At 45.3% G+C, this 12765-nt stretch overlaps 1 protein-coding gene across 1 annotated transcript in view; it reads right to left on the bottom strand.

Moving 5' to 3' along the window:
- The window catches only part of LOC144506253 (pleckstrin homology-like domain family B member 2), a 193067-nt gene that overhangs the window by 43207 nt on the left and 137095 nt on the right, over positions 1-12765 (bottom strand). Inside the window, exon 8 of the mRNA XM_078232114.1 lies at positions 3023-3502. Within this exon, the coding sequence (XP_078088240.1) occupies positions 3023-3502 (480 nt within the window). The remainder of the gene's footprint in view (positions 1-3022; positions 3503-12765) is intronic.

The raw sequence follows: 12765 nt of genomic DNA, 5'->3' as shown, positions 1-12765 counted from the left end.
TTTACAGGGAGCTTTTCATGTGCTCGGGAGACCTGAGGCCACTTGAGGACTCTTGACCTTTTGCGGCCATTGAATCAAGTAGCACCTCAAAACCATAGAGCTTCTTTCACACCGTATCTGTATGTTGCTTACTGAGTGAGGTTGTCGGCGTCTCCTGTGGTAGCTTAGAAGGAGCCAAAAGCTCACTGCCATGGCGACTTGGACTGGCACTGCCAGACCTATCCTCACCGAGAGCTGAGATGGGCATTAAGTGATTATGGGCACTCGCTTAGTGCTGCACAGCAGTGCCAGCCTGTACTTTGTGCTTAAGTCATTGGAGTGGGGTTTGAATCTCTGGCTCAAAGGTGAGAGTGGTACCAACTGAGTAAACCACCTTTCGGCGTTTGACTCAGTCGCTGAGGTAATAGTGAGTGTGAGCAGCCTCCTCTATAGTCATTAGTGTTAACTCCGGTCATCTCTAATCTTCCCTTCAGAATGGGGATGGCCAAGGAGGGGCCCAGGTGGTGTCCTTAAAAATATGAAGGGCCGCTGTGGAGAGGCCGGAGTTTCCGGATCCTTCCTGCTGGCTGCATCTTCCAGGCCATCAAAGTGATGGATCTCTGAAAGGCTTTCTGCATTTTCCGGACTTGTCCATCTCCCCACCCCACCCCACCCCGCTGTGACATGGAAAATTCAACTCAGTGTTTGCACAGTGGGGAGGCCACGCTCAGATCAGAGATCTCATTTCATCACTATTCAGGAGAAACGTCCTTGCCCAGAATGTGGAACACGCTGCCACAGGAAGTAACTGAGGTGAACGAAATAATTGCAATTAAGGGGAAGCTGGTTAAAAGGACGAGAGAAAGGAGTGAAGAAGATGCTGATCATTTTTGACAAAGATCGTTTGGAGGTGGTTTTTGTGGAGTATAAACACTGAGGGGGAGTAAAATGCTCTTTTGGAGAGTCGGTGCAGACTTGATGGGCTGAATGTTCTCCCTCTGCACTGTAGGGATTCTAAGGTTCTACATCTTTAATGCGCCATGCCATTCTCTCCCCCTCTCCACAAACGCTCCTTCCAGATGCCGTAATGGAACAGCCACTCGCTGTCCCATCTGTCTACCAACACATCCCAATGGCATTCTCCCCCCATGCTCGCTGTGTGACAACTCCCAAAATTACCACAAAGCTCCTGTTGTTTCTGAAACAACAGCGGGCATTTTATTGACTGCTGTAGCACATACAGCCCCTGAATGCGGGCATGATTTGAAACATCATGTTCATTTGGAAAATCTGGGAAACTGGATAATTTCAGTTGAACGTAAACAGGAAGTGATGCAAGCACCATCACCTCAATGTTTACCCAGAACCGTCAGCTTCCAGCCAATCATCAAACGGTTCAATGACACAAATATTCTAAAGCCCCTCCCCTCCCTTGACATCCATGTTTTAAGAGATCATGGGGTCTGTAACAGCAATTTATTTAAGCAAATTGTTCTTCCCGTTCTGTGTCTGTTAATAACTTTCGTCAATTCAAGTGGAACAAAGTTAACCATGGGAGGGGGGGGAAGTATTCAGCTATCTCCAGGCTCCATGTCTCTATATCTGAGTTTGGAAAGTATTGTGAGTGAAAAATGTTCACCAATCATTCTGCCAATCCTTACTCTCCCATCTAACCATTGACCTGAAGACTGAACCATGCTTGACCTCTAAAAACCTGCAGTGACCAAGTCACTGTTGTGGAAGGAGTGTTTACGAGGAGGCAATGGCCGAGTGGTATTATCGCTAGATTATTAATCCAGAAACTCAGCTAACGTTCTCGGGACCCGGGTTCGAATCCTGCCATGGCAGATGGTGGAATTTGAATTCAATAAATAATATCTGGAATTAAGAATCTACTGATGACCGTGAAACCATTGTCAATTGTCGGAAAAACCCGTCTGGTTCACTAATGTCCTTTCGAGAAGGAAATCTGCCGTCCTTACCCAGTCTGGCCTACATATGACTCCAGAGCCACAGCAATATGGTTGACTCTCAACTGCTCTCAAAGGGCAACTAGGGATGGGCAATAAATGCTGGTCAGCCAGTGATGTCCATGTCCCAAAATGAATTTTTAAAAAACAATGCGAGTCATCAGCTCTTAGTGTTGGATGTCACTGCGTAGCACTCAAGTCCAACATCAGGTCTTGAGTTACTAATCGAGGTGATTCTAAACAGTACCCCGTGGAAATCAACTCTGCTGCTCCCACTGGTATACAACTTGTTTTCACATTTCCCTCTTCCACCCATCAACACCCGTCATCTCGGGCAAAACTGCTCGGAATACTGGGCCTCATGGACACTCTGGATCCTTTGAAGAGAGTGAAGGTGAATATGCGAAGCAGGTGAAATTGTAATGTCTATGGGGCGAGAATCCAGTGATTGCTCGAGTCGAGAGCTACCTCGTACTTGATGGACCGAATGGCACCCTCCTGGGCTGGAAAGATCTACAGTTCACAGCTTAGGAAGGTTGGTGCCAGTTCACACCATTCCGAATCGAAACTACAGGGTCTTTGGGCACCAGATCATCTATTCTTTGACACTCCGCTGTCACTTAACACCCAGTCAAATGAAATGTGCATTGGGCCAACTATGTGTTAAGTGACAACTATAAGTGTAAACAGCTGAGCCCTTTGGAGGGTGAGCAGAGGAAATTGATATTAAACTGCTTCAAACTGAAACAAATTGTTTGTAAAACCTTATTTCAAAAACAATGGGGGTTGTAAAATTGGTCTTGAGTAACAATGCCAATTAGGAAATGGTCAATTTGTACCTATTCTAAGCCCTGTCCCTTTCTCCCTGCTATTAAATGTGGTATTGATGATTTAAATGTGTTTCCCATTCACTATCACCCATACAACTGAAGGTTAGACTCACCCCCCTGGAGTATGAGATGATCCCGCTATTGGAAGGTTTCCATGCACACCTTCAATACCAGGCTTCTCGGAGGCCTGGTGGGAATCTGGAGCCAGGGAAATGCCTTGTTCATTGATCAAGGAGAACTCACCGGGTTGCAGCTGTCATCAGAGACCCCTGCCTCCACACCGTCACCAAATGGACACAATCTCTCTACAGGGCCATGGTGCTGGCGAGGTGACGGCGAATCAGCCAGAATCTTCAGAGAGCACTCAGCTGGACTGGGAGTCGACAGCCGCCAGGACCTCCCGGTGTGGGAACGGTTTAACTCCACACAGCTGTCGGGCTCCAGGGAGCCGCTATGCCTGGCCGATCTCCGATCCGATGAGCTCAAGTCGAACGCGGAGGGTGAACCGTGCGAGGTTCCAGCCAGAGCTCTTGTTTCCGTTTCACTACAGCTGTTCTCACTGGGCTCTCGGTGTGGCGAGCTCCCTCTGCTTGGGGACAGAGCCAGTTTCTGTAGCTGCTCACCAATCTTCTCAATGCTGCTGACTGCTGCTACTGCCGTGCTGTCGCCTGTCTTGTTGTATTCCGAACAAAGGTTCAGAATGGTTTCCAAACGCTGCCGTTCCTGCAAAGTGAGATCACAATAGTTACTGAATCATTAAAGTATGAACATTCGGAACAAGGGTCAACTCATTCAGCCCCTCCAGCCTGCTCTCCTACTAGCTCATGGCAACCTCTCGAGTCCATTTACCAGCCTTTGCTCCATGTCCCTGGATACCTATAACTAGCCCAAATCTTCTGTTAGCTTATTGGACTCAAAGGCCAATGGTCACAGAATCCCTACAGTGCAGAAGGAGGCCATTCGGTCCATTGAGCCTGCACCAACCACAATCCCACCCTATCCCCGCAACCCCATATGTTTACCCAGCTAATCACCCCAAAACTAGGGTCAATTTAGCATGGCTAATCAATCCAACTCGCACATCTTTGGACTGTGGGAGGAAACCGGAGCATCCAGAAGAAACTCACGCAGACAGGAGAAGATGCAAACTCCACACAAACAGAGACCCAAGCTGGGAATCGAACCCAGCTCCCTGGCACTACGAGGCAGCAGTGCTAACCACTGTGCCGCCCCTCATACCCTCAAATCTTACCATAGCAAGTTATGGAACGGAAATTAATAAATCTGGCAGTGAGCAATTTGAGGAAAATACGAGCGTGCATCATAGTACAAACCCCAAACAGTTCACTAATCCTTCCACGAAGGATTGTCCTTAACCAGTCTTAACTAGGGTTACACTTGACTCAGTTCCACAATGAACACATTCTAAAGTGACCAGCGGGGTAATAAACCTGGGTTTTCCAGTATTGCTTCCATCTTGAGAACAAGTCATTGCTTTTAAATTTCAGTAGTTTTCAGAAGCCTGCAGAACTGTAATACAACACTGAGTGTGTGGAGTTTCCACGTTCTCCCCGTGTCTGTGTGGGTTTCCTCCCGGTGCTCCAGTTTCCTCCCACAGTCCAAAGATGTGCAGTTTGGGTAGATTAGCCATGATAAATGCTACGTGGGGTTGCAGGGATAGGGCCAGGGCTGGATGGGATGCTCTTTTGGAGAGTTGGTACAGACCTGATGGGCTGAATGGCCTCCTTCTGCACTGTAGGGATTCTTTGGAATCCTATGGAATTGTGTCTCCTGCTAACACAAGGTGGCCGCTGATGCCAGCTTGTTCATGGGCGGAAATCCAGTCACGCCATTTGCAGGACCTGCTGAATGTTTCCAGCATTTCTGATTTTTGTTCATTTAATGAAAGTGTTGATTAGAAGAATAACATTCCTGTTCATTATCATTCCTGAGTACTCATCTCCTGAAGACAAGTATCCATCAGTCACTTATTTATTTTGTTGCATTTTGATTTTGTGTCAAGGTATTGCTTCATTTTTAATGTGAAAACATTCTACTTTGCACTGTATAATAAAGTGAATCATATCTGTCAAGCATGACCTGTTTTCAGGAGACATATTAGATGTTCCCCATAACCCCCGTGTTATAAACACTCATTTACAGCATCTCATATTTCTCCATCAATGTCACTTGTCCTTAGTTGCTCACATTTTACTCATGTAGCAAGAGTAGGCCAGGGACAAGTCTGCTCTGCCATTCAATAAGGTCATGGTTGATGTGTGTCGGTTGAGTTCCACGTTCCCATCTAACCCCGATAACCTTTGATCCCCTTGTCCAACAACAAACCATCTTCCTCCAACTTAAACTATTCAATGACCCAGCCTCCACCGCCTTCTGAGATAGAGTTCCGAAGTCGCACAACCCTCTCACCGAAAAATAATTCTCCTAATCTCTGTCTGAAAAGGGTGCCCCCTGGTTCTGGACTCAGCCACAAGAGGAAACATCCCTTCAATGTCCACCATGTCAAGACCATTTAGGATCTTATATACTTCAATCAAGTCACCTCTCACTCTTCTAAACTTATGAGAAAGCAATGTTTGGAGACAAGGTTAATAGACACCTTCTGTTATTTGAAGAACAGGAGAAATAACACAGCAGTGGGTTTATTCACTGCTACATAAACATTTTATTCTCTGCTCTTGGCTGTCATCTATTCCATCGCTCACAACCACGTCACCGAGTCAAATAGTGCAACTGCACACACACAGTGTATGGCAGCAAACACTACAATAAAGGACGCTCCAGGAGTTGAGTTCCAAATCGGTTCTGACAAGTAATCTCTCAGCTTATTCTCCTAAATCGAGATACTAGATGAAGAAAGAGGAAGGTGCTTCTACCATCCTGGGAATGGCAGGATATAACAACAACTGAGCTGTGGACTAATCAACAATCTACGTTAAGCAAATAGAGACCAGCTCAACAGAGTCTAGCTTTGACAGTATTAAACTCAAGAATTTGACAACTAAAGGAAAGCAGCTCAGTGAAGGAAGAGGTGCTGTTCTTTCTTGTCTTTAACAGAACAAGGAGTGGGTCAGGAGAGGGAATATGAGACGGAGAGACCCAAGCTCCAGAGGCCCAAATTAGGTAAGCACATAGGTGATTGGTTGGTGAGCTTTACAGTTTCATTTTTTTCTCTAAACTGAGGAAATGCTTTAAACTGATACTACAGAGGCATAACTACAGAATTAAATTCACAGCTCAACTAGTTAAACTACTTCATATAACTACAGATAATTATTGAGTGATCTTTTTTAAACCTAAAATCCCAATTAGTTAAACAATATACAATAAAGTTGGCTGGACAGGTGATGTGTTGTAACTGTGGAATGTGGGAATTGCTGGTCAGTCTGCTGTAAGTCTTTTTTATTCATTCAAGGGATGGGAGCTTCACTGGCTATGCCAGCATTCACTGCCCATCCCGAAAGTGTCTGCAGCTCAAGAAATCCAGTAAGAAGTTTAACAACACCAGGTTAAAGTCCAACAGGTTTATTTGGTAGCAAATGCCACTAGCTTTCGGAGCACTGCTCCTTCGTCAGGTGGAGTGGAGAAATGCTCACAAACAGGGCACACAGAGACACAAACTCAATTCAGCAGAGGAAGATCAAAATAAAGAGAAAAAAATTAGAATATGAGCGCAAACTGGAAAGAAATAGAAAAACAATGCTTCTCCAAATATATAAAAAGGAAGAGAGTAGCTAAAGTAATCGTTTAGAGGATGAGACTGGGGAATTAATGACAGGAAATAAGGAACTGGCAAAGACTTTGAACAAATATTCTGTATCTGTCTTCGTAGAAAAAAGACAGAAAGCATCCGGAGAATAAAAGAAAACCAGGATGAGAAACAGACGATCTTAAAATAATTGGTATCACTAGAGGCAAAAAACTAGGAAAACTAAGGGGGTTAAAGATTGACAAGTCCTCTGGACCTGATCGGCTGCCTCCAAAGGTCTTAAAGAAAGGTTGCAGCCGATTCGCTGTTCAGGGGTAAGTCCACGTCTGGCATGTGGGAGTCTTTTAAGGAACAGTTGATAAGGCTGCAGGACAGGCATGTGCCTGTAAAAAGGAAGGATAGGAAAGGTAGGATTCGAGAGCTGTGGATAACCAGGGAAATTGAGGATCTGATCAAAAAGAAAAGAGAGGCGTACGTTAGGTCCAGGCAACTGAAAACAGATGCAGCTCTGGAGGAATACAGAGAGAGTAGGAAAGAACTCAAACGGGGAGTTAGAAGGGCAAAAAGAGGTCACGAGATGTTCTTGGCAGACAGGATTAAGGAGAATCCCAAGGCATTTTATTCATATGTTAGGAACAAAAGAGTTGTCAGGGAAAAAGTTGGACCTCTCAGGGACAAAGGAGGGGAATTATGCTTAGAACCTAAGGGAATAGGGGAGATCCTAAATGAACACTCTGCATCAGTATTCACAAAGGAGAGAGACTTGTTGACTGGGAGTGTCTCAGAGGGAGGTGTTGACCCGTTAGAGAGAATCTCCATTACAAGGGATGAAGTGTTAGGTTTTTTTTTAGGTAACATTAAAACTGACAAATCCCCAGGGCCTGATGGAATCTATCCTAGACTGCTCAGGGAGACAAGAGATGTAATTGCTGGGCCTCTGATGGAAATCTTTGTCTCTTCATTGGGCACAGGTGAGGTCCCTGAGGATTGGAGGATAGCAAATGTGGTACCATTATTTAAGAAAGGTAGCAGGGATAACCCGGGTCATTATAGGCCAGTGAGCTTGACGTCCGTGGTAGGGAAGTTGTTGGAGAGGATTCTTAGAGACAGGACGTATGCGCATTTAGAGCGGAACAATCTCATTAGTGACAGACAGCATGGTTTTGTAAGAGGGAGGTCGTGCCTTACAAATTTGGTGGAGTTTTTTGAGGAAGTGACAAAAACGGTTGATGAAGGGCCGTGGATGTCGTCTATATGGATTTCACTAAGGCATTTGACAAAGTCCCTCATGGCAGGTTGGTTAAGAAGGTTAAGGCTCATGGGATACAAGGAGAGATGGCTAGATGGGTAGAGAACTGGCTTGGCCACAGGAGGCAGAGGGTAGCAGTCGAAGGATCTTTTTCCGGCTGGAGGTCTGTGACCAGTGGTGTTCCGCAGGGCTCTGTACTGGGACCTCTGCTATTTGTGATATATATAAATGATTTGGAAGAAGGTGTAACTGGTGTTATCAGCAAGTTTGCGGATGACACGAAGGTGGCTGGACTTGCGGATAGCGATGAACATTGTCGGACAATACAGCAGGATATAGATAGGCTGGAAAATTGCGCGGAGAAATGGCAGATGGAATTTAATCCAGATAAATGCAAAGTGATGCAGTTTGGAAGAACTAATGTAAGGGGGAGTTATACAATAAATGGCAGAGCCATCAAGAGTATAGAAACACAGAGGGACCTAGGTGTGCAAGTCCACAAATCTTTGAAGGTGGCAACACAGGTGAAGGTGGTGGTGAAGAAGGCATATGGTATGCTTGCCTTTATAGGACGGGGTATAGAGTATAAAAGCTGGAGTCTGATGATGCAGCTGTATAGAACGCTGGTTAGGCCACATTTGGAGTACTGCGTCCAGTTCTGGTCACCGCACTACCAGAAGGACGTGGAGGCTTTAGAGAGAGTGCAGAGAAGGTTTACCAGGATGTTGCCTGGTATGGAGGGTCTTAGCTGTGAGGAGAGATTGGGTATACTGGGCTTGTTCTCCCTGGAAAGACGGAGAATGAGGGGAGACCTAATAGAGGTGTACAAAATTATGAAGGGTATAGATAGGGTGAACAGTGGGAAGCTTTTTCCCAGGTCGGAGGTGACGATCACGAGGGGTCACGGGCTCAAGGTGAGAGAGGCGAGGTATAACTCAGATATCAGAGGGACGTTTTTTACACAGAGAGTGGTGGGGGCCTGGAATACGCTGCCAAGTAGGGTGGTGGAGGCAGACACGCTGGCATCGTTTACCTGGATAGTTACATGAGCAGTCTGGGGATGGAGGGATACAAACGAATGGTCTAGTTGGACCAATGAACGGCACAGGCTTGGAGGGCCGAAGGGCCTGTTTCCTGTGCTGTACTGTTCTTTGTTCTTTTGTTCTTTGATTGGAAAACTACATCATTAACACCACAATTCAAGAAAGGAGGGAGACAGAACAGAAAACCATTGGTCAGTTAGCTTAACATCTGTTATTGGGAAAATGCTGGAATCAATTCTTAAGGAGTATTCGTTGGACATTTAGAAAATCATAATACAATCAGGCAGCGCCAACATGGTTTTGTGAAAAAAAATTATTTTTAACAAATTTATTTGAGTTCTGTGAGGGTGTAACAAGCAGGCTGGATAGAGGCTGTCAAACCAATGCTCACTGGAGCTTTGAAGAATGAAAGATGATATTATTTAAACACAAAAGATTCTGAGGGGGTTTGACAGGGTGGATATGAGAGGATGTTTCCTCTCATGCGGGAATCTAGAACCGGGGGCACAGTTTAAAAATAAGAGATCATCCATTTAAGACTGGGACTTCTTTCCGAGGGTCACTAATCTTGGGAATTCTCTACCGCAGAGAGCAGTGGAGGCTGGGCCATTAAATATATTCAAGGCTGAGTTAGACGCAGGTTTCTGATCTGCAGGAGTCAAAGGTAATAGGGCACAGTCAGAACAGTGGAGTTCAGGCCACAAGCAGATCAGCCATGATCTTCCTGAAAGGGAGAGCAGGATTGAGAGAACAAAAAGAACAAAGAACAATACAGCACAGGAACAGGCCCTTCGGCCCTCCAAGCCTGCACCGATCATGTGTTCCTAACTAGACCGTCCGTTTGTATCCCTCTATTCCCAGTCTGCTCATGTGACTATCTAAATAAGTTTTAAATGATCCTAGCGTGTCTGCCTCAACCACCTTGCTTGGTAGTGCATTCCAGGCCCCCACCACCCTCTGTGTAAAATACGTCCCCCGCATATCTGTATTGAACCTTGCCCCCCTTTCCTTGAACTTGTGACCCCTTGTGTTTGTCATTTCCGACCTGGGAAAAAGCTTCCAACTGTTCACCCTATCTATGCCCTTCATAATTTTATAAACTTCTATTAGGTCGCCCCTCAACCTCCGTCTTTCCAGGGAGAACAACCCTAGTTTACTCAATCTCACCTCATAGCTAAGACCCTCCTTACCAGGCAACATCCTGGTAAACTTTTTCTGCACTCTCTCCAAAACCTCCACGTCCTTCTGGTAGTGTGGCAACCAGAACTGGATGCAGTATTCCAAATGTGGCCTAACCAACGTTCTATATAACTGCAACATCATATGCCAACTTTTATACTCTACACCCGTCCAATAAAGGCAAGCATGCCATATGCCTTCTTCACCACCTTTTCCACCTGTGTTGCCACCTTTAAGGATCTGTGGACTTGTACACCCAGATCCCTCTGTGTGTCTATACTCCTGATGGTTCTGCCATTTATTGTATAGCTCCCCCCTGCATTAGATCTACCAAAATGCACCACTTCGCATTTATCTGGATTAAATTCCATCTGCCATTTCTCCGCCCAATTTTCCAGCCTATCTATATCCTGCTGTATTCTCTGACAATGTTCATCACTATCCGCAACTCCAGCAATCTTTGTGTCGTCCGCAAACTTACTAATCAGACCAGCTACATCTTCTTCCAAATCATTTATATATATCACAAACAGCAGAGGTCCCAGGACAGAGCCCTGCGGAACACCACTAGTCACAGACCTCCAATCATAAAAAGACCCCTCCACTTCTACCCTCTTTCTTCTATGGCCAAGTCAGTTCTGTACCCATCTAGCTAGTTCACCTTTGATCCCATGAGATTTAACCTTTTGCACCAGCCTGCCATGAGGGAGCTTGTCAAACGCTTTACTAAAATTCATGTAGACGACATCCACGCCCCTTCCCTCATCAATCATTTTTGTCACCTCCTCAAAAAACTCAACCAAATTTGTGAAGCATGACCAACCTCGTACAAAACCATGTTGTCTATCGCTAATGAGATTATTCAGTTCTAAATGTGTATAGATCCTATCTCTAAGAATCTTCTCCAACAATTTCCCTACCATGGACGTCAAGCTCACTGGCCTATAATTACCCAGGTTATCCTTGCTACTCTTTTTAAGTAACGGGACCAATTTGCTATCCCCCAATCCTCTGGGACCTCACCTGTGTCCAATGAAGAAACAAAGATTTCTGTTAGAGGCCCAGCAATTTCATCTCTTGTCTCTCTCAGTAATCTAGGACAGATGCCATCTGGCCCTGGGGATTTGTCGACCTTAATGCTTCCTAAAACACCTAACACTTCCTCCCTTGTAATTGTGATTTGTTCTAACGGGTCTACACATCCCTCTGAGACACTACCAATCAATGTGTCCCTCTCCTTTGTGAATACTGATGCAAAGTATTCATTTAGGATCTCACCTACTTCCTTGGGTTCTAAGCATAATTCCCCTCCTTTGTTCTCGAGAGGTCTGACTCTTTCTCTGAGAACCCTCTTGTTCCTAACGTATGTATAAAATGCCTTGGGATTCTCCTTAATCCTGTCTGCCAAGGACATTTCGTAACCCCTTTTTGCCCTTCTAACACTCTGTTTGAGTTCTTTTCTACTTTCTCTGTATTCCTCCAGTGCTGCTTTGAGCTGCCTGGACCTTATGTATGCCTCTTTTTTCTTTTTGATTAGACCCACAATTTCTCTGGTTATCCACGGCTCTCGAATCCTACCTTTCCTGTCCTTCCTTTTTACAGGCACATGCCTGTCCTGCACTCCTATCAACTGGGAGGCCAAATGGTCTACTCCAGTTCCTTTACCCAGTTCTAACTCTATGAATTGGGTGAGGAAAACGCCAGCAATGAAGAGCCTTGGGATCCATGGGTCCAAAGTCACCTCTTCCTCCGAAGTCTCGCCCACCCATAACCCATGTCTCCGTTGATTCATTCTCGTATCCGAAAGACGGGAAGATAGTCGGGAATGATTGTGTCTTCTCCTCCATTCTTCCGCATTGGTGTTTGAGGTGAGGCTGTATTCCAGGCCACAGTCCCCTCTACACTGTGCTGGCAGGAACAGGATCTGAGCATTGGCAGGCTGGGTGTTCCATCAGTTGTAAATGGTTGGAGTGTCTATATGCTTGCTGAAGTGTTCTGATATCTTGTCTGGGATCCTGGGCTACATAGAGTGTAAAATCACAGAATTAACGGGAAATCTTTATGGATAAAAGCAAATTATTGCAGATGCTGGAAACCAAAAGAGAAAATACTGGAAAATCTCAGCAGGTCTGGCAGCATCTGTAAGGAGAGAAAAGAGCTGACATTTCAAGTCCAGATAATCCTTAGTCAAATCTTTATGGAGGGTTATGAAGGGTTTAGATTGAGTAAATGAGGGGAAAACATTTCGACGAGCAGCAGGATCAATAAGCAGCAGGCACAAATTTAAGACAGCAGGAACACAGGAACAGGAGTAGGCCATTTGACGCCATTGAGCAGCGCTGCAAGATGGATAACCTGCAGCCCAGCTGGATTCTGAATACGGCCCTGGAGACATTTTATTGACCATTGACCACATGCAACGTTGCCACATTCCAGTGATTTCCATCCGTGTAGTTTTTATCCCTACTGTTATGATTTGATTTGATTTATTATTGTCACATGTATTAACATACAGTAAATAGTATTGTTTCTCGCGCGCTATACAGACAAAGCATACTGTTCATAGAGCAGTAAGCTAGAGAATGCAGAATGTAGTGTTATGGTCATAGCTAGGGTGTAGAGAAAGATCAACTAAATGCAAGGCAAGTCCATTCAAAAGTCTGACAGCAGCAGGGAAGAAGCTGTTCTCGAGTCGATTGGTACGTGACCTCAGACTTTTGTATCTTTTTCCCTAACGAAGAAGGTGGAAGAGAGAATGTCTGGAGTGCGTGGGGTCCTTAATTAC

This window comes from Mustelus asterias, chromosome 17, assembly GCF_964213995.1.
Source record: "Mustelus asterias chromosome 17, sMusAst1.hap1.1, whole genome shotgun sequence".
NCBI lineage: Eukaryota > Metazoa > Chordata > Chondrichthyes > Carcharhiniformes > Triakidae > Mustelus > Mustelus asterias.
This window is presented reverse-complemented; position numbering and strand designations above follow the sequence as displayed.